The sequence below is a fragment of the Mesoplodon mirus genome (genome assembly GCF_964341445.2).
Source record: "Mesoplodon mirus genome assembly, chromosome: 14".
In the NCBI taxonomy this organism is placed as follows: Eukaryota; Metazoa; Chordata; class Mammalia; order Artiodactyla; family Ziphiidae; genus Mesoplodon; species Mesoplodon mirus.
This window is the reverse complement of record NC_138990.1, coordinates 75210899-75237924: the sequence shown is the minus strand read 5'-3', so window position 1 is coordinate 75237924 and position 27026 is coordinate 75210899. Positions and strand designations below refer to the sequence as shown.

Genomic DNA, 27026 nt, shown 5'->3' with positions numbered 1-27026 from the left:
AGCCACTCTCCTCCCTTCCAAATGGAAGTTATTTGTCTCCTGTGAATTTCCGTTCAGTTTATCTGTACCTCTCTTATGACACACTTTCTACTTTGGAGCAGAGTGATTCCTTTCCAGGCTTATCTTCTCTACTAGATGGAGGCTCCTGTAGGGAAGTCTGTGTCTGACTTTTCTTTGCGTTGCCCACAGAGGTAACCCATTGCTTGGGGCAATATAATCGTTTACTGAGTTCGGGCACTCAGTAAATAGTTGTTGAATGAATGCGTGAAAGAATGAATGAATGGAATTTATCCCAGGTACACACGTCTTGCATAGTGAGGTACACAGTTAAACAAAGGAAAGAAAAAACTGTCCTAAAACAATTTGTCTTCTTATGAGCTGCCCTTCCAGTCTCCTCAAGACGTTCCACCATTCTAAGGCAAGAGCTTAAAATGTAATAAAAATTTATCTAATTCATGATCAAGTGAAAATACTTAGGGCCCAGAGCCAAAAAATATTATTGGAATGAACTTTTTTCAACACCCTAAATTTAACCAGTTGGAATTCTTTTTTTTTAAGTACCATCCTATTCAAACTTTTGAAATGAAGGATTTGCCTTTTAGTGGGCAATCCGCATTTCAACACAAAGATGGAACACAATGTCTTTGGCTTACTTATTCTTCAGAAAAGCAAGTTCCTTTTTTTTTTTTTTGAATTATATGTTTTGCTTATGTTAAAGACACAGATTGCAGAAAATTTTGTTTAGGCCTGACAGATTGGTGGCTTGCATTTTTTGCATTTTTATAGATAAAGGGGCATGAAAGATGTCATCTCTCCTCCTCACTCAGAGTGGATGCCTAGGGTGAGAACTCTTAAAAGGTGAAATTAGTAATGTGTTGTTAGGTAATCAAGGCTCTGAGGTGATAGGCTTGGTCAAAAAAGAAAAAAAAGTTTTTCAATGAGTGATTGATGAGATGAAAGTCATTGGTGAAGTCTCTACGAATATAAGGACCATGAACAAGTTTCAGCAAAGAAATTCTATAGTGTGATGTCTGAAGAATTCTTGCTTGCCTTGTGTATATGGAGCATCACGATTCGGTAAAATCTTAGCTAGTGAAAAAGCATAGTGATGGGGAAAACACTCGTGTAAATGCTCATTTCTAGAGGGAATGCAATTTTGACAATATCAGAAGGTTAATTAAGAAGTCTGTGAGCAGTGATAAAGCTGGCACATTTTCAGTTCAGATTGACCCAACTCAAGACAGGCATTGCTAATGTTGGCTCTATAATACTCTAAAAAGTCACAGGATCTGAGAGATGGGGGCTGGTATCTGTCTTAAATGGAGGGTCAGGAGCTAGAAGGAGATTCAGTGGATTTGCTTTCCAGTTAGATAAAGAAGCCTCTATCCTAGACTAGCTGCACTGTTGTTATTTTTGTGATTTAGATCCAGTAATATTGATAGAACAGGAATTGGTTTGTTCAGGGAACTTTACAAACTTTCGGGATGCATTTTAAGTGTAGTCTGTAAGTTGGCTACTGGCTGAGGACAGAGAGGGGACTTGAGAATGTTGGAGCTAGAAGGGACGGTAAGTGTCCTTTATTTTGGCCTGTCACCAATATAGAGATCCCTCCCCATCACAGTGGGTTGTCATCTTCTCTTTTTTTTTGAAGATGCAAGGTGAGTGGGAGGTCACGCTTCACAGGGTAACCCTTCCTCTTGGGGAGGCTCTACCTCTTTTGTGCCCCATCTTGCTGGGAAAACAGGGCAGTTACCTAGAAACATATGTTTAAGAAAAGAAATACATAAATGCACATACATGTTTTCGTGAACAGCAAACATCTATACGTGTATCTACTCCTCTAGAGAGGCCTGGGTTTTTAATTCCTATAAAAGTCAGCACCCGGAGCAGTCATTCAGTGTTTTGGAAATAATGCTTTGTGCTCAGCTGTTTCAGCACATTTGTAGATCAGCGGTATTATTTGTTGATTGGTAGACAGTGATGTGGCTATATGACACACCCAGTGATTAGTTTCAGAAACATATAACAGGTCAGTAGTAAAGGAATCTTTGAGAGGTTCTTGGGGAAACCTAAAACTTGATTTAATGATCTTCAATTCCAGGGACATCCCACCTGGTTTATAGAGCTCTGTGTCAAAAGTTGGTCCCGATGCATATAGAAATCTAAAGTGACCGATGCATAACATTCAATCAAAACTATTCCCAATTTGTGGCAGATTTTTTAATGAGACCTGAAAGATAAGATTCATTATTTGTTACTCAGCCATAAGGAAACATTGCAACCTAATAATGCATAAGGCATTTCTGAGGCCCTAAAGGGGAAATGCTGGGTCTGGAGAGACTTTTTTTTTTTTTTTTTTTTTTGGTATGTGGGCCTCTCACTGTTGTGGCCTCTCCCGTTGCGGAGCACAGGCTCTGGACCTGCAGGCCCAGTGGCCATGGCTCACGGGCCCAGCCGCTCCGCGGCACGTGGGATCTTCCCAGACCAGGGCACGAACCCGCGTCCCCTGCACCAGCAGGCGGACTCCCAACCACTGCACCACCAGGGAAGCCCTGGAGAGACTTTTATGAAACAGAACAGGTTAAAATGCTTTTCACCAGAGGAGTACAAGGCATTTGAAAAGATTAATTCAGAAGAGGGCAACACATTTGAGAGTCCAGAAAGGGCAACAGGAGTCCAGTGCTTACTGCATCCGTGCAGCGTGCCATAGCTGCATTTGCAAACATTTCCGCATTTATGGAAGCAGTGAGGACACCATCTGCCTGACATAAGCTGGTTTGGATGTTATGCAAAGAGCATTCCCTGTTTGAGTCTGGGCCTCTTCCCTGTCCTGGTCAGTGCGAGAGGGTGGAACCTTGGATTCCACATAGAGGGATCCTTAGGAATTTCCCAGGCTTGCTCTGGTCCTAAAGGAGGTGAGTCCCAGACAGCAGACAGAAGGGAAGAGAGCCTCATAGCCAGTGGATCTCTGGCTGCCAGGAGAACATCAAAGCTTCCAGCTTCCATTCCTCCCCTCATGCTAAGACAGCACTTATGAAACTGGATTGTGTGTACGAATCACCTGGAGTGCTTGCTAAACATAGATTCTTATACTCTACACCCACTTCCCCAATCCCAGTTTTTGATTCAGTAATTCTGAGGAAGGGCCTGAGACTTTGCATTTCCAACAAGCTCCCAGGTGATGCTGATGCTGGGCCTGGGTCTGCACTTTGAGAACCACTGCCCTGAGAGAACCACCAAGGAAATAAAGAGAGCATAGCTAGACCGCCCACTTCCCTGCCAGCCACCGGAGCCCACCTCTCCCTGGGGAGAAGGAAAATGCAGGTGGGAGGAGAAGAGGCCCTCAGTCAGGGGCAGCCTGGGAAGGCAGAGCTGCTGGTTGAGGGTGATGCTTAGAAGCATTAATTGTGAGACTCTACTCTGCCTAAACTGTGATGGAATAATTGAAAGCATCATAGCAAGAAGTTAAACCCTAGGGAAGCTATTAACAATTCAGCATTTCCAGTTCCTGTGGGAATGTTGATTCTACTTACCAATGAGAATGTGTTCAGAGATGTGTTTGGCGGGGGAGGCTGCAGAATCAGCTGGGGTCCCCATTGTCTTTGGTTTGACACTCTTCTTGGAGGAAGAGAAAGGCAAGAATGAGTCTCTCTCACGAAGACAGTGTCAGTAGCTTGTTAGGCTGATAGGAATGGTTTGTTTCTCTTCAGCTGGCTGATTCTGCAGGGGAAGCAGAAGTAGAGGATGAAAACAGTGGGGGTGAGGCAAGGTGCAGGAAGTAGGTCAGGTGTTTTCCAATTCTGAAACCAAGTCAGTTCATTTGGACCTTTTGAAAGGTCCACTCAGCACCCCTGGGGTGGACTCGAGGTTGTTCCTCTGAATGGGTCAAGAGAAAGAGATCCCTTCTCACTGGTACTTCTTGAGCAGTACAGACCAGGGTGGGAATGACAGAGGGGAGGGAGAGAGATGGATATCCCAGAAAAGAGCACTGGATTGGGGAGTCAGGAGACTAATTCTGATCTTCACTTTTGTGGTTAACCATCATGACAGCTGTGAGCCAGTCACTTAATTTCTCAAAGCCTCAGTTTCCCCACCTGTAAAATGAAGGCATTAGACTTGATGATCTCTAAGGTTTTTTACAACTCAAAACCAAACCCAAAACCAAATAATGGTGGCAGATACTCAGACACTCTCCTTGATGAGCCCTCACTTTGCCTTGTGGCCTAGTGCTGTGGGGGAACTGGGCCAGGCTGCTACCCCCAGAAACTCAGCTTGCTCTAGGCCAATGGGTTAGTAGATGAGTTTGCCAACAGGAGATGCATGCAAGTGGTCAGGCCTGGACCAGGTTAACGGTTCTCCCATTGCTTGCTGGGGGTCTATTTGAGGCACCTCAGGGTCTTCCCAGAGTAAGTGGCAGGGAATATGAAATGAGTCTTTCCTGGTGTGAGGGTCCAAGTACCTTGTTGCTTTTATGCTGGGGTCACAGTACTCAGCTGTATGGGTCTCCTAAGAAACAGACTTCAGTCTTGGCGACAAACAAACTTATTAAGTAGCTGAGGCAAGAACAAGTGCAAAAATGGATTCTCAGATTTCTCATTGAAAAACACTATGACTAAATCTGTAGTTAATTTTACCCTTGCCTCTCAATTCATAGAACATAAGCAGTTAGATGAAGACATGCTTGCTTTTTAAGTCTAGTCTTCCTGCTTTTGCTAGTTCATTTTGTGGTATTTGTTTTGTTTGGGGTCAGGGAGGAGGACATGCCTCTGTAGATGGTCTCGGGCTAGGCGGAGCCTTCGTGGCAGCCTCCCTGGGCAGGCCCAGTAACAACAGATTTATGCCTCTGTGTAAGAGCTTCCACGAGCAACACGCCATTGTTACCCACCAGGCTCCTCATGAAAGGGAACCTTGTGCTGACTGCCCTGGCTGTTCTTGGCAGCATGATCTATAGAAGGAGAACAGGATGTATTTTACACTTGAGACCTGCTATCCTAGAGTATAACAACAACTCTTCTAAGTGCTCTTAATATTAAGCTAATGGAAAACATACTCTGTTTACTCACCATCAAAGTCTGTTTTTCTTCTCTCCCGCCTCCCCCAATCATCACAAACTCCAAGCCTCTAGGACACACGGAGTGTCCCTGCTCCATCTCTCCTCCACTCTGTCTCAAGGTTGACCTCTCCATGCTTGGTTAGCTCAAGGTGGACTTGGAAAAGCTAGGAACTCACCACATAAACCATACAATCCCCAGGTTGCACAAACCAAATATTTCTTTTCTCACAAAAATCTCACTGCTAGAACTGCTTGATTTACGGCTAGATTTATGTTTATCAGTGTGAGAAGTCATTTTTCCTCACTGGAGTGCAACCCAGTGCAGTAGAATAGAGAAGGTGGGCCACTTTTTTCAGGGTGCTGCTATTTTTGGAATGCTGCTTCACTCCTTGTCATTGAATGGTAGGATTCCTTACCCTTAATGTGAGGACTTGGCCAAAGTTATCTTAACCCCAGAAGTCTCATCTTTGTTGCCCACTGCTTTGTGCTGTAAGAAGCCATGTCTGCATGGGGTACTCCATGGATAGAATTCCACGTCCTGAGATGCCCAAGGTTCCCTATCAGTGAAGGTGCTGTCATAAAAACAGAATGGGAAGAGTGGGACAGGAAAGGCAGAGTGGGACTCTGTTCCAGAAGAAAAGATTCACGAATCTACTCATTTCCTGTTACCGTATTATTTTTTGCTTGAGCTTGTCTATAAGTAAAGTAAATGTATGCATGTAAACCAGCCTTGCAGATAAATCCCCCCATTTTACCAGGCTGCCAATCATATTACCAATTTTCCCCTTGCTATTTACACATCTCTTATAAGACAATAATCAGACAATAACAAACAAACAAATGAACCAAAGAACCCCACCCCGCTGCCCCATACCTAAAACAAACTCCCTTCCCTTTTGTCAAAAAAGAGCAAAATTAAAACCAAAACAGAACTGTGGGAAAGAACTCACCACTGTTCTTTTGATACAGGCCTTGGGCCTGTTAACTATCTGCAAGGCTGTTGTAATGATGTTAATCTACTTTAATGGAATTGAAATGTGATATCCTGTGGTTTAAGATGCACATTGTTTATAGCTTTAGTGCTTGATTTTGGGTTTCTTTCACAGATAAACTTCTGCACTGGAGGGGCCTCTCCTCCCCTCGTTCTACACACGGAGCTCTAATCCCCACGCCCGGGATGAGTGCAGAATATGCCCCGCAGGGTATTTGTAAGTTGAGCATTATTTCTTCTACAAACGTCCATGTGTGTAGAGATGAGAGTTTCTGGAAATTACCCTTCCTTTTTAAGTACTGAAAGGAGTTATTTCCAAAATACATTGGCATCTGCATATGTATGTTCCATTACTCACTTGGCATCCAGCTCCCCCAATCCATTCAGCCCCAAGTGGCTTTTTTCCCTCCCCTTTTTCTCTCTCTCCTTACTGAAGGCATGGGGCTGAAAGCAGCTCATCCCTGCGGGTCTCCTCCCCAGGGTCTTGTGTGGCTCCATGGCTGGTGACTGCATACATCTGTGTGTTCAGGGCCCAATGTATTGCTGGACATTCACTCCCATGGCCTCATTTAGGACTTTGGATTTACTCCATGGCATATGTCTTTAGCAGAGGCCAGAACTGAAAGGAGTCAGTTCACAGTTACTCTAGAGTTAACCTCATGCATGTTATATATGCATTTACGTGTGTATTTAAACATGGTATATATTTATATATGCATTGTACATTATATATGTGCATACATATATGATTTCTATTTGTTTTTCTCCTAGATTTAGAGAAAAATGCATAGCATTGTTGCTAAAATTCAAAGATGCCACCCCCCCACCCCTGCCATCACTACGACTACCACCATCCAGTTACTTGTTTAAGCCAACTTTTATAGTGGGGACCTTCTTATGAAAGTTAGATTTGTATGTTTATAAAAATGTTTTTGGGAAAAATGTTTTTGAAAGGTGTTGTTTTAGAAGGTAATATAGTTTGCTTCTCTCTGTAGGAATAAATGGTGTGAGTCATGCATGGCTAAAAAGTCAGATGGGGGAGGGGGAGGGGGAGGGGGCCGGGGGATTGATTCCACCCCAAACACAAAAAAGCAGGTTCAAGAAGAAAAGAAGTGTGGCACCTAATTTGTATTTAAGGAAAATATTTTTATTTTTAAAGTAAATGAAAAAAAATAACCTTTTGTGGAAAGAAAAAAAGAAAGGGAATCGTGGAGAGGGAATAACAGAGAGCAAGATGCAGGAGTTGGGGCCTTAAAGGTGACTGGTTTTCAGATGGGAGGTCAACTAGACCCAACCTTCTTGTGAATGGTGTCTGCAGGGCAGGGCCTGCGCCCTGAGACCAGACTGGAAGCTAGTTGTTTATTTTTATTAACACCTAGGTAATCCTAGGTAACAAAGAGTTATTGTATGAATTTCACAAGCCCTCAGGTCCTGAGGGCTGGGTGGTGCAGGGGTTAAAAGCACCTCTCCGCCACGCACTGCCCGCCCCCGCCCCCCCCCCCCGCACCCACAAGCCTAGCTGGACAGAAGCCTGGGTTAAGTCACTGATTATACAGAGTTTAGGGGTTTGGACTCATGGTTTCAAGTCCCTACATGCTGACTGGGTGGGGAGAACTCGCCTCATTTTGCTGGGGGTGCCTGGGGCCCTTACTTGGCTGTGGGAACAGAGCCACCCTTGGAGGGAAGGGGTAGGAAGGGAGTTCTCTCTCTTCCTCTGGATCCTCCTGAGGGCAGGGAGTTTGATCTAGGGGGTGGGAAACCAGTAGCCTGATAAGGGTCCCCTGTCTTCTCCCTGCTTCCGGCAATGGGAGGGGGCCTAGTCTGCTGGTGCCCATGCCGGCAGGACCAGTTTAGGAGTGACCAGAACAAGGTATGTGGAAATGGGTTGTAGGGATCCAGAAAGTTCTGAAGCAAAACTGACCCGCACCCCACTCAGCTGCCTTAACCAGTGCCCTTGGCTTTCAGAGCATTTAGCACTGACCTTGTGGCCTCCCTGCTGGGTGGACCATGGGCAAGGACCTTAAAATCACCCCCTCTTGCTTTCTCCTAACCAGGGCCTCCCCTTGGCCTGGGAAAGCCCGGATTCTGGATTCCCGTCTTTCCTCCAGAAGCCCTTGTGGGTGTGTAACGCGTGGTTAGTCATCATTCGTGGTAACTAATCAAGCCTGGTAATAATGAAAACTCACATTCGTGTTGGACCTGATAGATTACAGAGAGCTTTTATATATGTTTGTCATTTGAGCCTCACAATTCTTTAAGGTACTGTTTTTTATGCTCATTTTCCAGATAGGAAACCTAAGACTCGGAGAAATTAAATGACTGTCCCAGAGCTACCAGCTAGTAAATAGTAGAGCCAGGGGTCCCTCATAAGACATCACTCTTCTAAATCCTGACTCTTGAGCCTTGGTGACAAACTAGGAATGGAGTTATTCCTTTCCAAGCAAAAAAATGAAATAAAGTAAAAGCGGTGTAGGTGAGCTAATAGCTGATTTTAACCGTTTTGATGCCTCAAGTTTCCATGCTCGGGGCCAGGTCTCCGTTTATTGCTCTAAATCAAAACAATCCCAGTGAATGCCCAATGAGGCTCTCAAATTGAGAAGTTGATTTTCATCAGAGTAAATGAAGAATATTATTATATTTTACACGTCAATAAATCAATGTAGCCCTAATTTTGCCACACAGGAAATCAATTCTGGTCTTTCTAAACCATCAAAGATGTTATGAACAAAGTAATTTCACAAATTACGGCAAGTAACACATTTATTGATGACTGCAGTTTAGGAATTTAGAATCTGTGAGCACTGTAATATAATATGGTGCCCTGGCATGAGCTGAGTGAAATACAGATTATATGGTGAAACTGTAATGCATCATTTGCTATTAGTGGACTGGTAATAATTACCAGTTTCAAAGCAGCTCTTTCCATGTAATCTTTAGTCTCAATCGTAACAGCCCTTCTCATTGACATTATGATTACACTAGCTGCCCTCATGATCTAGAATATCTAGTTGATGGGAATACTAAAATGCGGTAGTGAAAACTGTATGTTGTATGCTCATTATAAGATAAAATGTCATTTGCTCTAACCTGATGTATGAGAGAGAGGGGAGGGTAACAGCCCAGTGTTAACATATTGTAGCATGATCACATAGCTTTGAAAACAAAATTTTAGGAAGCTCGGTGCAGCAAAATAAAATGGACTTTTCTCATTTAAGCCTTTTTAAGAGGATCCAGATGAGATCCTTGATGTAGTGCTATGTAGATTTCGGCATTTACCAATGGCTGCATTCATGGTGCATGCAAAACCAGCATCGCTAATTATGGGTCCAGTCCTGGGTTTCAATAGAATATTATAAGGTAAAATATGATTTAAAGGCATTTGTAGTGATGAAAGTGTTAACGACTTGCTTCAGCTGACAAATCTCCTCTTTACTTACCCAATTCAGATTGTCAGGCTAAATGTATGATAATAACACAGAGTCCTAGAGAGGCAAAGGAGAAAGCCACAGAGGGTCACGGTAGTTGGAACTAGACAGTTTTTTTCCTGCCTATTTAGGACCCAAGTCATTGTTCAACAACAACAAAAAATTTATGAAAATACTCTCAATGATGCTTTTTATTTCCCTTTGAAGAGAGGAGGCAAACAAAAATAGGCAGATAATGTGATACTAATGTCAGCGGTTTTCTTTCAAAATCTTTCTGCCTTTTTTTTCCCCCCTCCACATTAGCAAATGTTTGAAACCTAATTTTGGTATCTTATCATCTAATCTTGTTAAAGAGATTTACCCAGGAGTGGGATATATTGAGTGAGATTATAAATGCATTGTAAAGTAAATTACAAGGTCAGGGCAGGGAGTCCATTATTCAGACAAGTGCTTGAGTGAGGCTGGCTTGTTTTGGAATATGAGTGTTTGGGGCTCCTGAGAAGATGCTGCCAGCTTTTCTGACTTGCTAAATGGAGGAATCATAATTGATTAATTCCTCATTCCCACTCTTTAACTCCATGGTGAATTTTTTCCTTTTTCAAGAGTTACTGACAAATACTATCTGTGGCCTTAAGGAACTCCTCTTAAAAAGGGGGACTAAAGTGTATTTCTCATTTGTGCTTCATACAGTGTCTTTTTTGGAATTCCTGGGAAGTTACTGATTTTTCTCATCCCAGTCCTTTGGCCACCAGCATCTGAGCCCTTTTTAATGCTGAGTTGACTGGTAAACTGTTAGTTACTCCCTTGTTATATGTGTTTTTTTAGTTTAGCTATCACCGAAAAGGAATGATTGGGAAGTCAAGCTGGCCCCTCTTTGCCACAGCGGCATTTCCCACTCTCGGGTTCTTTTCAGCGAGAGAGAAATAATGTGACTTAAGCAGGGCCCCTCTCCAGACGGCTTGGCTACTGGCCAAAGAGTTGACTAGCTGAACTGTATCTTTCTGTTTCTTTCTCAACTGGAGCTGAGGCTCAGCTGAGGGCGCAGGATGTTGTATAATTTGGTTCACGTTGTTAGCCTCTCAAAATAATGAGGAGGAGGCTAGTGTAGCATTTCTCAGCCTGCTACCCTTCATGGTGCTGGCTGCTTTAACTGTTCTTAAACTAGGACGCTGTGTCTGCTTAAGCTGGCACTAGACACTCCACCTAACTTCTCTAGACTCCCATTTGTTTGAGTGGGGGGACAACTCCTAAAGATTTGATACGGCCTGTTGGTTAGATCTGAATTAAATTTCTCTATTGAGATTTTCTGTAACAGCCCTTGAGATAAAAATGGGAATCCCCGTGGGGTGTTGTGGAACCAGAATTGGGACTAACTGACCCTCACACTGGCTGGGATTGTGAGGATGTTGCCAGTCTCTCTTCCACGTATTATTTCATGAGTACCTTCTCATTTTTAACAATATCAACAATTAGTGTGTTTCAGGCTAAGATTAAAAGCATCTCTAGGGCCATAGAGAATTGTAATGAGTTGACCTTCTCTTTTTTCATATCTCCACGAAATGATTGCCTATTTAGAAAGTTCACCTGCCACCCAGGGAGATTTAGGAAGCGGGAAAGTTTCCCTTAGGCCAGCCTGTCCAAATCCCTCACTTAACGGACAAGGAAAACAGAGGCACAGAGATGAAATGGCTTGTCCCAAAACACAGCTGGTGAAAGACTGGAAAGTTCAGAAGATGTTTGCTGAATTTCTCTAGAATGTAGGGATCCTCATCCTCAAGCTTGAATCGGTCTAGATCTTTCTACCTTGAAGACTGGATTTAAAATTCTTAGAACTGAGTCAAATGGCAGGAAGACTGATTTGACAAATTTTTATTGGGCACCAACCTCCAGATGTGCCAGCACCATCTAGGCACAGGGGATAAGGTCAGTGAGGGCTTAGGCCGTGGGGTTGAGGGCTGGGGGCAGGGAAGGCTGGAGGTGGAACATAAATAAGCAATTGCTGATGCCCTCCTTGGTGATTAAACATTGATGTTGGTGTTGTATTATTTTGCAGGTAAAGATGAGCCCAGCAGCTACACATGTACAACTTGCAAACAGCCATTCACCAGTGCATGGTTTCTCTTGCAACACGCACAGAACACTCATGGATTAAGAATCTACTTAGAAAGCGAACACGGAAGTCCCCTGACCCCGCGGGTTGGTATCCCTTCAGGACTAGGTGCAGAATGTCCTTCCCAGCCACCTCTCCATGGGATTCATATTGCAGACAATAACCCCTTTAACCTGCTAAGAATACCAGGATCAGTATCCAGAGAGGCTTCCGGCCTGGCAGAAGGGCGCTTTCCACCCACTCCCCCCCTGTTTAGTCCACCACCGAGACATCACTTGGACCCCCACCGCATAGAGCGCCTGGGGGCGGAAGAGATGGCCCTGGCCACCCATCACCCGAGTGCCTTTGACAGGGTGCTGCGGTTGAATCCAATGGCTATGGAGCCTCCCGCCATGGATTTCTCTAGGAGACTTAGAGAGCTGGCAGGGAACACGTCTAGCCCACCGCTGTCCCCAGGCCGGCCCAGCCCTATGCAAAGGTTACTGCAACCATTCCAGCCAGGTAGCAAGCCGCCCTTCCTGGCGACGCCCCCACTCCCTCCTCTGCAATCCGCCCCTCCTCCCTCCCAGCCCCCGGTCAAGTCCAAGTCATGCGAGTTCTGCGGCAAGACGTTCAAATTTCAGAGCAACCTGGTGGTGCATCGGCGCAGCCACACGGGCGAGAAGCCCTACAAGTGCAACCTGTGCGACCACGCGTGCACACAGGCCAGCAAGCTGAAGCGCCACATGAAGACGCACATGCACAAGTCGTCCCCCATGACGGTCAAGTCCGACGACGGCCTCTCCACCGCCAGCTCCCCGGAACCCGGCACCAGCGACCTGGTGGGCAGCGCCAGCAGCGCGCTCAAGTCCGTGGTGGCCAAGTTCAAGAGCGAGAACGACCCCAACTTGATCCCGGAGAATGGGGACGAGGAGGAAGAGGAGGACGACGAGGAAGAGGAAGAAGAGGAGGAAGAGGAGGAGGAGGAGCTGACGGAGAGCGAGAGGGTGGACTACGGCTTCGGGCTGAGCCTGGAGGCGGCGCGCCACCACGAGAACAGCTCGCGGGGCGCGGTGGTGGGCGTGGGCGACGAGGGCCGTGCCCTGCCCGACGTCATGCAGGGCATGGTGCTCAGCTCCATGCAGCACTTCAGCGAGGCCTTCCACCAGGTCCTGGGCGAGAAGCATAAGCGCGGCCACCTGGCCGAGGCCGAGGGCCACAGGGACACATGCGACGAAGACTCGGTGGCCGGCGAGTCGGACCGCATAGACGATGGCACTGTTAACGGCCGCGGCTGCTCCCCGGGCGAGTCGGCCTCGGGGGGCCTGTCCAAAAAGCTGCTGCTGGGCAGCCCCAGCTCGCTGAGCCCCTTCTCCAAGCGCATCAAGCTCGAGAAGGAGTTCGACCTGCCCCCGGCCGCGATGCCCAACACGGAGAATGTGTACTCGCAGTGGCTCGCCGGCTACGCGGCCTCCAGGCAGCTCAAAGATCCCTTCCTTAGCTTCGGAGACTCCAGACAATCGCCTTTCGCCTCCTCATCGGAGCACTCCTCGGAGAACGGAAGCTTGCGCTTCTCCACGCCGCCCGGGGAGCTGGACGGAGGGATCTCGGGGCGCAGCGGCACGGGAAGTGGAGGGAGCACGCCCCATATTAGTGGTCCGGGCCCGGGCAGGCCCAGCTCAAAAGAGGGCAGACGCAGCGACACTTGTGAGTACTGTGGGAAAGTCTTCAAGAACTGTAGCAATCTCACTGTCCACAGGAGAAGCCACACGGGCGAAAGGCCTTATAAATGCGAGCTGTGCAACTATGCCTGTGCCCAGAGTAGCAAGCTCACCAGGCACATGAAAACGCATGGCCAGGTGGGGAAGGACGTTTACAAATGTGAAATTTGTAAGATGCCTTTTAGCGTGTACAGTACCCTGGAGAAACACATGAAAAAATGGCACAGTGATCGAGTGTTGAATAATGATATAAAAACTGAATAGAGGTATATTAATACCCCTCCCTCACTCCCACCTGCCACCTCCTTTTTTCATCACCCTCCCCTTTCCCCATCGCCCTCCAGCCCCACACCCTGTAGGATTTTTTTCTAGTCCCATGTGATTTAAACATACAAACAAACAAACAGAAGTAACGGAAGCTAAGAATATGAGAGTGCTTGTCACCAGCACACCTGTTTTGTTTTGTTTTTTTTTCTTTTTCTTTTTCTTTTTTTCCTTTATGTTCTCACCGTTTGAATGCATGATCTGTATGGGGCAATACTATTGCATTTTACGCAAACTTTGAGCCTTTCTCTTGTGCAATAATTTACATGTTGTGTATGTTTTTTTTTTTTTTAAACTTAGACAGCATGTATGGTATGTTATGGCTATTTTAAATTGTCCCCGATTCGTTGCTGAGAAAACATGTTGCTGTTTCCAGTTCCGTTCTGAGAGAAAAAGAGAGAGAGAGAGAAAAAGACCATGCTGCATACATTCTGTAATACATATCATGTACAGTTTTCTTTTATAACATGAGGAGGGAAAACAGTCTTTGGATTAACCCTCTATAGACAGAATAGATGGCACTGAAAGCAAATCTCTACAAGCTAAATGTCTGTCTCTAAAGGGTTAAATATATCGATTGGAGATGAAGGAAAGGCCTTGAATTGACAAATTAACAGAAAAATAAAACAAGTTTATTCTATCATTTGGTTTTAAAATATGAGTGCCTTGGATCTATTAAAACCACATTGATGGTTCTTTCTACTTGTTATAAACTTGTAGCTTAATTCAGCATTGGGTGAGGTAATAAACCTTAGGACCTAGAGTATAATTCTATATTGTATTTCTCACAACAATGGCTACCTAAAAATATGACCCATTATGTCCTAGTTAATCATCATTTTCCCTTTCGTTTAATCTTGTAAGCAAAACTGATTATACCAGTATAAAAGCTATTTTGCTCCTGATGAGAGCTTAAAAGAAATGGGCTCTTTTGCCCAAAGTTTTATTTTTTTTAAATGATGATTAAATTGAATGTGCAACGTGCAAAAGCTCTGGAACACGATTAACTACATTAGTAAGGAATTCATTTAATGAAGATAACTTGTTTTAAATAATGTCTTTTGAAAAAAATTCTGGCACCAGAAGAAATAGATCCGGATCTACTTGGTTGTCAAATGGACAATCAAACGATAAACTTTAAGACCTCGAATAGCATGTTAAAAAGAACAGACTGACAATAAGGTTTGACAGAGGGTAACAGAGGAAAAAAATATGTGATTTATTAGCACAATGTGGTACTATTTGCCATTTTAAACTAGAACAGGTGTATAAGCTAATACTGATACAATGATGATTAACTATGAATTCTTAAGACCTGCGTTTAAATGTGACATTCTTAAAAAAGAAGAGAAAGAAGTTTAAGAGTAGCAGTATATATGTCTGTGCTCCCTAAAATTTGTACTTCATTTCTTTTCCATACACTGTGTGCTATTTGTGTTAACATGAAAGAGGATTCATTGTTTTTATTTTATTTTTTTAAGTTTTTCTTTTTTATTAAGCTAGCATCTGCCCCAGTTGGTGTTCAAATAGCACTTGACTCTGCCTGTAATATCTGTATCTTTTCTCTAATCAGAGATACAGAGGTTGAGTATAAAATAAACCTGCTCAGATAGGACAATTAAGTGCACTGTACAATTTTCCCAGTTTACAGGTCTATACTTAAGGGAAAAGTTGCAAGAATGCTGAAAAAAATAATTTGAACACAATCTCATTGATGAGCGTTTAAAAAAAAAACTAAAAAAAAAAACTTTGCCCGCCATTTACTTGACTAATGAGCTTACTTACTCGGACTCAACATTGCAAGCGCTGTGAATGGAAAACAGAATACACTTAACATAGAAATGAATGATTGCTTTCGCTTCTACAGTGCAAGGATTTTTTTGTACAAAACTTTTTTAAATATAAATGTTAAGAAAAAAAGAATTTTTTAAAAAAACACTTCATTATGTTTAGGGGGGAACTGCATTTTAGGGTTCCATTGTCTTGGTGGTGTTACAAGACTTGTTATCCATTTAAAAATGGTAGTGGAAATTCTATGCCTTGGATACACACCGCTCTTCAGGTTGTAAAAAAAAAAAAACATACATTGGGGAAAGGTTTAAGATTATATAGTACTTAAATATAGGAAAATGCACACTCATGTTGATTCCTATGCTAAAACACATTTATGGTCTTTTTTCTGTATTTCTAGAATGGTATTTGAATTAAATGTTCATCTAGTGTTAGGCACTATAGTATTTATATTGAAGCTTGTATTTTTAACTGTTGCTTGTTCTCTTAAAAGGTATCAATGTACCTTTTTTGGTAGTGGAAAAAAAAAAGACAGGCTGCCACAGTATATTTTTTTAATTTGGCAGGATAATATAGTGCAAATTATTTGTATGCTTCAAAAAAAAAAAAGAGAAACAAAAAAGTGTGACATTGTACAGATGAGAAGCCATATAATGGCGGTTTGGGGGAGCCTGCTAGAATGTCACACGGATGGCTGTCATAGGGGTTGTACATATCCTTTTTTGTTCCTTTTTCCTGCTGCCATGCTGTATGCAGTACTGCAAGCTAATAACGTTGGTTTGTTATGTAGTGTGCTTTTTGTCCCTTTCCTTCTATCACCCTACATTCCAGCATCTTACCTTCATATGCAGTAAAAGAAAGAAAGAAAAAAAAAAGGAAAAAAAAAAAAACCAATGTTTTGCAGTTTTTTTCATTGCCAAAAACTAAATGGTGCTTTATATTTAGATTGGAAAGAATTTCATATGCAAAGCATATTAAAGAGAAAGCCCGCTTTAGTCAATACTTTTTTGTAAATGGCAATGCAGAATATTTTGTTATTGGCCTTTTCTATTCCTGTAATGAAAGCTGTTTGTCGTAACTTGAAATTTTATCTTTTACTATGGGAGTCACTATTTATTATTGCTTATGTGCCCTGTTCAAAACAGAGGCACTTAATTTGATCTTTTATTTTTCTTTGTTTTTATTTTTTTTTTTATTTGGATGACCAAAGGTCATTACAACCTGGCTTTTTATTGTATTTGTTTCTGGTCTTTGTTAAGTTCTATTGGAAAAACCACTGTCTGTGTTTTTTTGGCAGTTGTCTGCATTAACCTGTTCATACACCCATTTTGTCCCTTTATTGAAAAAAATAAAAAAATTAAAGTACACAATGTAAGCTTCTTGTGTCCTCATTTGACACACTCTGTAAATTACTTTCAAGAAAATAACAGGTTTTAAGAGAAGGCCAGTCAGTCTTTTTCAAGATTATTTCTATGGGCATTTTGATGCGTGTATTATACCCTAAAGGAACATAAAATACTTACTATATTAAAATAGACATATCTCAAGCCATGGAAATAGTTTAGGCTTTATAATTCTAGAATAATTTTCAAGAAATGGAAAGTGTTTTCAGTATGATGTTAAAAACTTCCCCTCCATCTCTTAGCAGTAATCCATTCAGATATAAATGAAAAACTTCCTGATAATGGCATCTTAAACCTTTATTCCCTTTGGATTTTTTTGTGTTCTTGTTGTCTAAAAGTTCTTTTCTATTCTCCCATCATGCCCTATCTTAGAACATAATGTAAAAAAGTTGTTTTTTTTAATCAGCCCTTTTGTTTCCACATAAGAGTCTTTCCTCATACCAAAAATAATCCCACCCCTCAAATCTAAAAATCCAGAAACAAAAGCATCAGGTAAAAGAGAGGCGGGGGGGAAAAAAAGCAAGCAAGCAAGCAGTAACTAGGAGTTTAGCCAGCTTTGGCCAAATCTGTGGACTCAGCCACTAATTTCCTGAGATGTATGGTGGTTTGCTTTGTGATTCTGAGATCCTAGGGACCCTAGTTGGGACAGATGTTGTAGCTGTTTTTATAGGGTCTTCCTGGTTGATAGCAAGTGAGGGTGGGAATACCCTTCAATTATCTTTTGGCCAACCAACAGATTTATAAAATGAAGCAATGTCTTTGAAAAGCAAGTTAGGTCTGTTTTAAAAACCCCTCCTTAGAAATTTGTGTTGTCAGTTTTACAAATACTGCATGTTGCAGCATCTATTTGCTTTATTAAAACACATACCTCTGTGACACTGTCTCCCTGTTCCCAGTGTAGATGAATGGATACGACATTGTTCTTCTTTTTGTAAAAAACAAAACAAAAACCGTTCTGTTGTCTTGTGGTAGCATTTCTGTTGCTCAGTTCTTATGCCCTGGTGCCTTGTGAGGTGGCCTTTTCACAGAATGCCTTTTATCTGAGGCAAGAATTGTTTTATCTTTCTAAAATATAGAGAAAGTAAGTGTATTTTTTAAAAGTCTGTTTGGGTGGGAAGCAGAGAGTGGAGGCAGAGAGGAATCTGGTAAGAGATGATTTGGGAGAGCATAAATGGTACAGGAGCTGGGATGGAATGAGGGGCTACTTGCAGAACTTGATAATTGGCAGTGAAGTGAGGGGTGATATATGTGTTTTAGATGAGTTTGACTTCACAAGGGAAACCAGAATGCTGTTCAAGACAGATAGAAATATTCTTCAAGTGCCATGCCAGTTTCAGACATGGTGACTTCTGCTCCACCATATTAAATGTCCATAAAACCGCTGTGCATTCCTATTACTCTTTTATTAGGAGCTATGAGTACAGCTGTGCAGGTTTTATATACAGTATTCATTTAAATTTCTCAGTATATAATGCTCTTAGTGTAATTAGGTTTTGCATCCTGACAGACAGAATTAATGGTGGATACTGTATGCTTGTATGCTCAAATTTCTTAAATGGGGAATGAGGAGGGTGCAAGCATCTGGTGATAAATCACAGATTATGTTTGATTTACATGGTCCCAAAGTTAAATAAATTTATTGGGAGACAGGTTCTTCAGGGTTCTCAGTCTCCTGACTTATTGAAGCCCTCTTATAAAATATTATTTCTGAAGCTGCATGAACAATAGAAGCCTGAAAACCTAGGCAACAAGAATATAACTTATAAATGACATCTTGTATCTGGAACCCTAAAATTAAAAATCTTAATATAAAATAACAAAAAACATTTCCAACAGTAGGATGAATTCATGATAAAGCTTTAAAACGAGGAACTACTAAGGACATGAACACATTTCAGAATTCTCAACTTAAGTTTATGTGACACCCCTGACGTGTTGAATGCAATGTTCTCTACATATTTGAACTCCTAAAGCTTAACATGTTCCTTCATATGTTCATTTTGAGAACAATTTAATAAACAGGAATACAGTAAATACTGTTTCTCACAGATTTTAACCCAGACGCTCTCCAGTAGATGTACTACCTTCATCCTGAAACCAATAACTCTCCTCTCTCTGCTTAGGACCTTCAAAAAGAGTGAGACGAACGTATTTTAAAAGTTGCTAAGAAGTGAGGTGAACGCTTGGGTCTTCGTTTGTACCAGCAATGGCAGGAAGTGTGAGGTAGCTGAGTTTTTCCCAGGGCATTCTGTGATAGAACTGTTTATTTAAATACCATTTTTGTATATGCAATAAGTTCATACTGTATATATTCATAATGCTTGAAGTGAGGACTTGAAAGGAAGTGGAGGCAGGGGCTAGATATCATTTCATTTGGAGAAATAAGGAAATGAGCTGGTTTATTCACAGACACTAAAAATTTGTTAAAAGGTACTGGGATATTTCAGGCCTTCCTGGAAAGGAGTTGAGAAGCCTCAGGCCCCATTCTGTCCTGCTTCAGACACTTTACTCTCAGAGAGTGAGGGAGGAAATAACAGTGTTTTCGTTTTTTAAACCCCTCCCCGGCTCCATACACACAAACATGATTTCTTATGACTGTGTTGTAGTCGTGTGTTCTTCATTATGATTCTGTTACTCCATTGTCCCTGGGCCTGGTGTGTTCAAGAATGTACACATCCTATACTCTTTTTTTTCAGACTACTTCCCATTTAAAAAAAAAAATTGTGGGACTTTTGCTGGTATGAGGATGGGATTGGCAGTGTTCTTTAAACCTGCTTGGAAAAATGTTTTATAAAAGGCTGTTAACTTTTAAAAGGCATTAGCCATTTAGCAAATTTTTCTAAGTGTCTCCTAAGGCCCTGCAGCTTTCCCAATTAACAATAAATGAACCCATTTTTAGAGACATGGACATCAGAACACATAGATGGAGCTGGGATTATGTACATTTATTCCAAGGTTGCTTTAGCTACAAATTGTAGACATGGGTTGGTGGGTCTGTTCTTTTGCTTGCTGTCATCTTGTTATCCCATTAGCCCGCTGTTTCATTTAGTAAAACACATGGCCTCTGAATCAGCCTTGAAGGGGATGGGCCTATTTCTCTCTCTCTCTCTATTTCCCAGTGTCATTCCTGATCATGGGATGTGATCAATTCCTCCCTTTCACATGGGAAAGGAGACCAATACAGTTCACGTGGGTCCATTGTACTCAAGAACCTAAACTTGGCTGAAGGCAACTCAATGGTTGATCCCAATACTGTTTTCCCTTTCTGTAAAGTGATAAAGGGAGCATTTATCAGGTCTTTATGAGATGGCAGAAAAGGCAAATTAAGCCTTTTCCCCAAAGTCTGTCCTTTAAAGCAGGACCCCCAAACCCATAGGGGGGCTGTGCTTTTAAATAACAGTGGATGTGGTACATGCCCATGCTAGCTATACTTTGTCTGTTAGGATTTTAAATATTGGTAGCAGGTCTGACAAAGGGGTTTGATGGGGGGTATCAGCGAAAGGGGCCTCAACGACAGTGACTTAGGGCTGGGCTGGGAATGGAATTCCCAAGAGCCCACCTGGACACAGCAGGCCCCTCAGCCCAGGTCTCCACTGCTCAGGGGGGGGATTCGAGAAAGCAGCTGAGCTCCAGACCCTGGGCCTCCTGCGGCGCCAAGTCAGGGGAGAGGAGGCCCCAGGCCCCTGCTTCGGGTCGCCATGGCAACGAGGCCTGGAATGCCACAGTCGTAGCTCTCTTCCTCGGCACATCCGGACTCCCAGTTCTGCTGCTTCGAGTCAATGTACAAAGCAAGGGAGGAACCCTGGAGGAAAATAACCGCTCCCTTCTTCCCTTCACCACTGCCTTGTCCCCTTACAAAAAAGAAAAAAAAAGGAAAGAAAACTGCATGTTTGAAAGAAACTACAGGCAGTTTTTGGTGCCATTTGGGAGCAACTATTTTGAGTTCTGGTTTCCTCTTCAGAGATTTGTTCGCCTCTTGTAAATCGTTGGCTGCTTTGACGTTGAACTTGATGACATTTCATGTTTTCGTTGTGCTGCTTTTACATCAATTTTGATTTTTTTGTTTCTTTATAATTTTATTATTATTTTAAGGAAATGTCCCCCTCCCTCCTCCTTCCCCTGTTCTCCTCAACCAAAGGACTGTTTCCTACTCAGTTTTCTCAGTCATAAGGGAAAGTGTTTCCTTCCAGGTGTGTCCCCAGCTTATTAGGACTGTCCTGTGATCGGGGAGGGGGTCTGGGTCCTTTGGGGGAAGGCGGGGAGGGAGGGACGGGGAAGGCACTCAGAGGTCAGAGATTTGTGGGAGGTTGGGGAGATTGAGTTTGAAGTCATGTTTAAGATGCCGGTGGCTCAACCTGTGCTTGATTTAAGTTGTAATTTTAAAAAGCTAGTTAGAGAACAGAAAATGACTGGGCCAAGTCACACCTGTACTTTTTTTTCCCCCTCCTCTGTCTCCAACCTCTTTCTAGGTTCTTCACACACCCCCGTTCGGCGTAGTACCCAGAGAGCTCAAGATGTGTGGCAGTTTTCGGATGGAAGCTCGAGAGCCCTTAAGTTCTGAGAAAATTTGAACCCCCAGGGGCGGGGTGGACGCGTGCCGCCCAGCCGACATCTGCGTGGTCTGTCATCCTGCTAGTTTGTGATGTTTTCTGACAGTAGCCTCCAAGAAGCCGTTGTGCGAAGACAGAGTCCTGCAGTGTCCTTCCTGCCCGGGCCTGCAGTGCCATTTTATTTATATTTTTTAATAAAAAGTAAAAACAAAAAAACAGACCCACATTGGAACAGTGAATCAGTCCCATATTGAGGGCCCATGGACCATCGCTGTCCTGAGTGCCGTCCTGGCCCTTCTGAGACCAGCCAACCTAATTCCCCGTATTGTGGAAATGAGCATGAGTCCCCCAGACCCCTTGTTTCTATACATTCTATGTTGTCTTTTAAAAAGTGTGCTTAACATTGACACAATAAATGTTGGAGCTTTAGGTGGTGTTTGCTTGTTCTTTAATTATTAATGCTTATAAAGACAATGCAGCCGCTTAAGACTGTATTTCTGTACCCGTTTTTGCAGACACCCATCGGGTGGGAAGGAGGAACAGGTTTGAGGAATGGGTAGGAGGTGTAGGAGGGGAAATAGGTTACTGCTTATCAGATGGCATAAATTTTCAAGGAGAATCAAAATGCAAAACTTGGGAATAAATCATAGCAATATCATAATTAATGTAGTAATAGTGTTGCTGTTTATTAACGCCAAAGTGTGGTTTTCCTAACTGTCTTGACATAATTTGCATACCATTAAATAATGCATAATATGGCATGCTGAATTCTGTTTTTCAAATATATGCTTTTGGTGGCTACCATGCAGGATTTGAATTTGTCTTTTAATTTAGCTCAGGAAAGCTAATGTCCCTGGATTAGTGGTAAATCCCAAAGAAGGTGATGAATATCAGTAGTTGTTTATTAAATATTCTAATTTTAGGTCCCCCAAATTTCAGCAAATATATCTTAATGCAGACAAACAAACAAACATAAAGCTTCTTTATTACTCACATCAGGAAATTTGGGGCAGGTTTATAAGGGGAAAAAAATGATAGGAGGAAAGAGGTCCACATCAGAACACGCTATTGTAATCGTAATAGTGCCCCATTCCTTAGAAATTAGTGACACAAATGTTAGGTCTACAAAGGAGTGATAAAAATTCCTTCTGGTCCAGTTAATTTGCAAAAAACTTTTCTAAGTTTGGTGTTTTCTATTGCCTGCACATCCAGAAGAGAACTAGAAACAATATAGCATATTAAAATAGGCTTATAAATAAATAATAGAACTCAGACACCTGTGTATTATAGATTTACATATTGGCTGTGAACGTAAGTGGGGAAAGTCTTACCCAGTCACCCTCTGGCTAGATTACCTAGCCTGGTGAGAAGACGGAAAAATAATTGGCATCTGGATTCTTTCCTGCTTACTCATCATAAATAATGACTCCTCACAGATGTGTGCTGCCTTATACGTTATACAGTGCTTTCATGTGCATTATTTCATCTGATCCTCGTTGGGACAGATCTCATGGCTTCCACTTTGTGGATGGGGAGACTGAGGCTCACCAAAGTTAACGGCTTGCCCAGGGCCACGTCCACGAGGAGAGCAGAGAAGCCAGATGTTCTGATGTCTCATCCAGTGAATTCCACTGAACTCTGTGACTGGTCAAGGGGATTGTCTCTCCCCGTGTTAGCACACAAGCCATAAATGTTCACAAACACACACATGTATGGCTCACACACAGAGATCCAGGATGTCCCCTGGTAAAGCACTCAGAAGTGTCTCTTCCTACCAACAGCTGTGCACACTGCCGGAGGGAGTTTGGAGCAAGCAGCCCTCCTTGCCATCATCTCCTTTCCCCCAGTGGCTTTTCCATGACAAATAAATAACCCTGCTTAACTAGGTGGCCTGGATGAGTTTTTGAGAGTTCCTCTCATCTAGGTGAGATGGGACCTCCAGACAAGGGTTATTTCTTAAAGGAACACTCCCTGTCCCACGCTCTGCCTCTGTGTTACTGAAACCTGAGACTATTAGGGATTCTGTGACAACAGCCTCGCGGAACATGCTAAGATCCTTGCCATGACCTAGAAAGAGTGACTCTGCTTCAAAAGGGAGACCCAGCTGACACAGAACTAACAAGCCTAGATTTGGGGACACCTTCAGCCCTGGTGTTCACTACAGTTTCATTTCTGGTCTGTGTTTCCACCTCCACCTCTTATTTCTTCTTGGAGTCAGTTTGTAAATAAATGGATATCTCTAGAAGTGGGCTTGGCAGGGGGAGGGTTGGGGGGAGGAGGGGGAGTGGGTAAAGGATATCTTTTTCTTCTTCCCCTGTTTGGAGAAGAAAGATCCCTCGTTAAAACAAACAAACAAACAAAAACCCCAAACCCCACATAGCTTCCCCCATATCTTTTTTAGCTGAAAGAAAACAAAAATTCATTATGAAATGATGGTGTTAGGCGAGGGCTAGAACTTTTGAAAACCCACGCAAGATTGATGATTTGGGAAGACATCTCCCCGTGTGATATGTCAAGGTCATGTTTCTCTGTGAATGGTGGAAGCAGCAGAAGGGACTGACAAATCTGATTGGGGTCCTCACTGTGCCCTCTCCCGAGAGTGAAACTTCAAATTGCAGAGAGATTAATTGGCTGCCCAGCATGCACCGAGCACGGATTAGAGGACAGGGTTCCGGGTTCTCGGGATGGTAGGGACCAAGTATGGGACATTGTTCTTACCCTCCCAATTAATGTCTATGAACATTAATTTTGTGGTCTGTCCAGATTGTCACACTAAACAAAAAGATCTGTTAGCTCTCTGGGTCCATGATGGCAGAGACTCAGTAGCTCCTACAGCACCCAGCACCTGGCCTTTTGAATACTGGTTGTGCTGGAGAAATAAATGATTGTATCAAAACTGGTGGTAAAGAAAAATCTTAGGGAAGGAGAGAAAACTTGGATCCTACTGAGGTCTAACTGAGTGCCCCAAACCTCGGTAGAACGTCTCCTAGGCATTTTTGCTTGGAGTTTTCCAGAGTATTTGTATTAGAGCCAAACCTATCGAGTGGTAAGAAATATCTTTCAAGTTTTGTGTGTGCTGACATAATTTTCTTTTTTTGAGGACTAGGCAGTGAAGTTAATGTTGAAGATGATCATTCCTATTAACATATTTTTTCTCAGGGTTAATGTTTATTCCTATGAAGAATTCTTATTTTATAAAGCAGGGTCCCCAGAAAGGAGTGGTAGAGAGGATCAGAATGGAAGTATTTTGCAGGTGCTATTTCTCTTCTTACAGGCCACATAGCTTTGGCTCCTTTTTGGTTGTAGTGTGAGGGAAGAGATTTGAGGAATATGCATATTGGTTGTAAAGTCAATATGGAATTCAGTTGGAAGTTCAGACAAAAAGGTGTGCTGCAAGCACACGTTCCTTCTTTAAGGATCCATCCTGAGTTCTTAATCAACAGGGAAACAATAATGTTATGTTGCTTTTCTCTGACTTCCTAGCAGAGACAGCGCTTTTCAGTTTGCACTTTTCCAGGGTTACATTAAGCTAAAGAACGTTTCAATTCCAGCAAAATCCAGAAGCAGTAATTCTTTTCCTTCCTATCTTAGTGTAAATTAAGATACCTATTGTTAAATCCCGTTACCCTTCCCCTTGCTTTATATTTTAAAAAATGCTCCCAGGAAACACTTAAGGTTTATAGAGTACTTTTACGGACATGATAGAATCAATTTTCCTAGTGATTCTAGAAATTAGTTAGGACAAGAATAGGCTAAAACTTGAAAGGAACCACAGCAATCATTCATTTTACAGATCAGGGCAACAGAGGCCCAAAGATTAAGTGAAGGACCTAAGATCACACAACTTGAAAAAAGTGAGAGCCAAGCTTGAAACCACACAGTTAGTGGCTGAGCCAGAATTGGAACCCAAGCCTCCAGCTCCTGTGCAAAGGAATTCAAACGTCAAATCTCTCCCTTGTGACCTACTAAATTCTGAAGCAGGAATGGCAGAAAAAGTGTGCATTACAGAAGAACTTAAGAATGAAATCAAAAGCTTGTTTTGGTGCCAGTCCTAGTGGGGAATATGTAAGCGTGTCCCATATTTCAAGGGTTTCTAAGCGGCATCCTGATGACAGGGCACATTTAGGTCACTACCTAGAAAGGTTCCTCTTTTAATCCACCCCTCTGATGGTAGAAATGAATTTTAGGAATCAAGAATTGCTGGGAGACAGCATTTAAAGTTAAAAGGGCATAAAAAAGAGCTACTCACCAAACCAAATTCATCTCAAATGTCTTAAATAGATCTCACAATCTGTTCCATTCTCTAGGCAGGATTTAAGGGAGACACCCACTTAATTTGCATTTCGAGGCCTCATCACATCCTGTTAGAGAATTCAAATAGCCAATAGCATGACCTGAATCCTGTTACTAGGGGTATTTAATTTTGAGTTCAGAGACGGTGAAATAACAATGAACTAAAGGGAAGATTGACTGAAGTGGTATACAACGCTGGGTTGTGAGGATTATTCCACTTACTATGCTATTTAGGCTGTACAGTCTTTTTCTGCACAAGGTGAAATCTTAGTCATTTTCCCCTTTGGTCAGGGGTTCCTGGCTCTGTTTAGAGATGTACAAATTCTGCTCTGTTCAGCTCTTCTGCCGCCATTTCTTTTCTTGCCAACCATCCTTTGATTCACATTTCCTTCTTCGAATGGACATGGGTTGACTTTGAATGTTTCGGGGGCCCGAGAGCGCTGCAGTTGCTGTGTGCAGCAGCTGTTTCGAGCCTGCACAGGCAAAGTTATCCCTGAAATAGGAGCAGGACAGCAGGAAGCCTAAGAGAGCAACAGCAAATCAAATATCCCTGTTGAGGATGGTCTGAGAGGAAGTAACTTGCCTGATTTTTTTCCCTGCTGATAGTTCCCTGAATTTCCTGAAACGGTAATGCAAACAGGGAACTTCTACTGTTCCTTCTGCTCCTCTCTCCCTGCTGATTTTTCCCTCTTCTCCGACACACAGAAAGCAAACCTACGGAGAGGTGCATGAAGATTTTCTCCCTTTGGTGCTAAGATTTGTGAAGTGTTTCTCATGCCCTATTTCAGAGTGCCTGACTTTTTACCTGTTGCTGGCTTCAGCACGCTAAGCGGAAAAACGAAAATGCAAATACTCCTCTTCGGAAACTGGCCCAAAGTTCGGAACTCAGGAACACGAGAGATTTTCTTTTAAAGGGGTCCCCTTTGTGCGGATTTGCTGGTGGCTACTTTGCCTTATTTGTGGAGTCCTTTTTATTTTTTGGCTTCTCTGAGAGTACATGTTCTTTTCCCTCGGACAGGCTGATGGGCCAGGGATGGACTCCTGGTGTTTTTGGTCCAGGCTGGTGAATGCGCCTGGTCTCTGAGCTGACAGCTCTGGGTTGTAATCCTGGCTTTATCTCATCTTGCTCACCCACCTGTTGTCCTCTCTCTGTGCTTAACTCCTTTCAAGGCGCATCTGTCCCTCCGAAAAAGGAAAGACACACATTGCTTCCTACCTCTTATCAAAGAGCAGCACAGAACAGTCACACAGTACAAACCATCTGAAGGCTCTGGACTCTACGTAGGATGGGGGTACTGACAACCAGTCTTGATGACTGGGGGGAAGTGGGGTTGGGGCCCATCTTAAGAGTGGTTTTTCCTTTGCTTTAGGTTAGTAGACCCATTT

At 42.9% G+C, this 27026-nt stretch overlaps 1 protein-coding gene across 10 annotated transcripts in view; it reads left to right on the top strand.

Moving 5' to 3' along the window:
* The window catches only part of BCL11A (BCL11 transcription factor A), a gene marked incomplete at both ends in the record, with an annotated part of 96737 nt that extends 75369 nt beyond the window's left edge, over positions 1-21368 (top strand). The window contains 4 exons of one of the 10 annotated variants that reach the window (XM_082642546.1): positions 6160-6261; positions 11523-11665; positions 12203-13265; positions 21267-21358. In XM_082642546.1, coding sequence (XP_082498672.1) covers positions 6160-6261; positions 11523-11665; positions 12203-13265; positions 21267-21358 — 1400 coding nt within the window. Of the gene's footprint in view, positions 1-6159; positions 6262-11522; positions 13544-21266 lie in introns of those variants that run through there. The other 9 variants (XM_082642547.1, XM_082642540.1, XM_082642543.1 and 6 more) reach the window with 9 other exon arrangements.
* Between the last annotated feature and the right edge of the window lie 5658 nt (positions 21369-27026).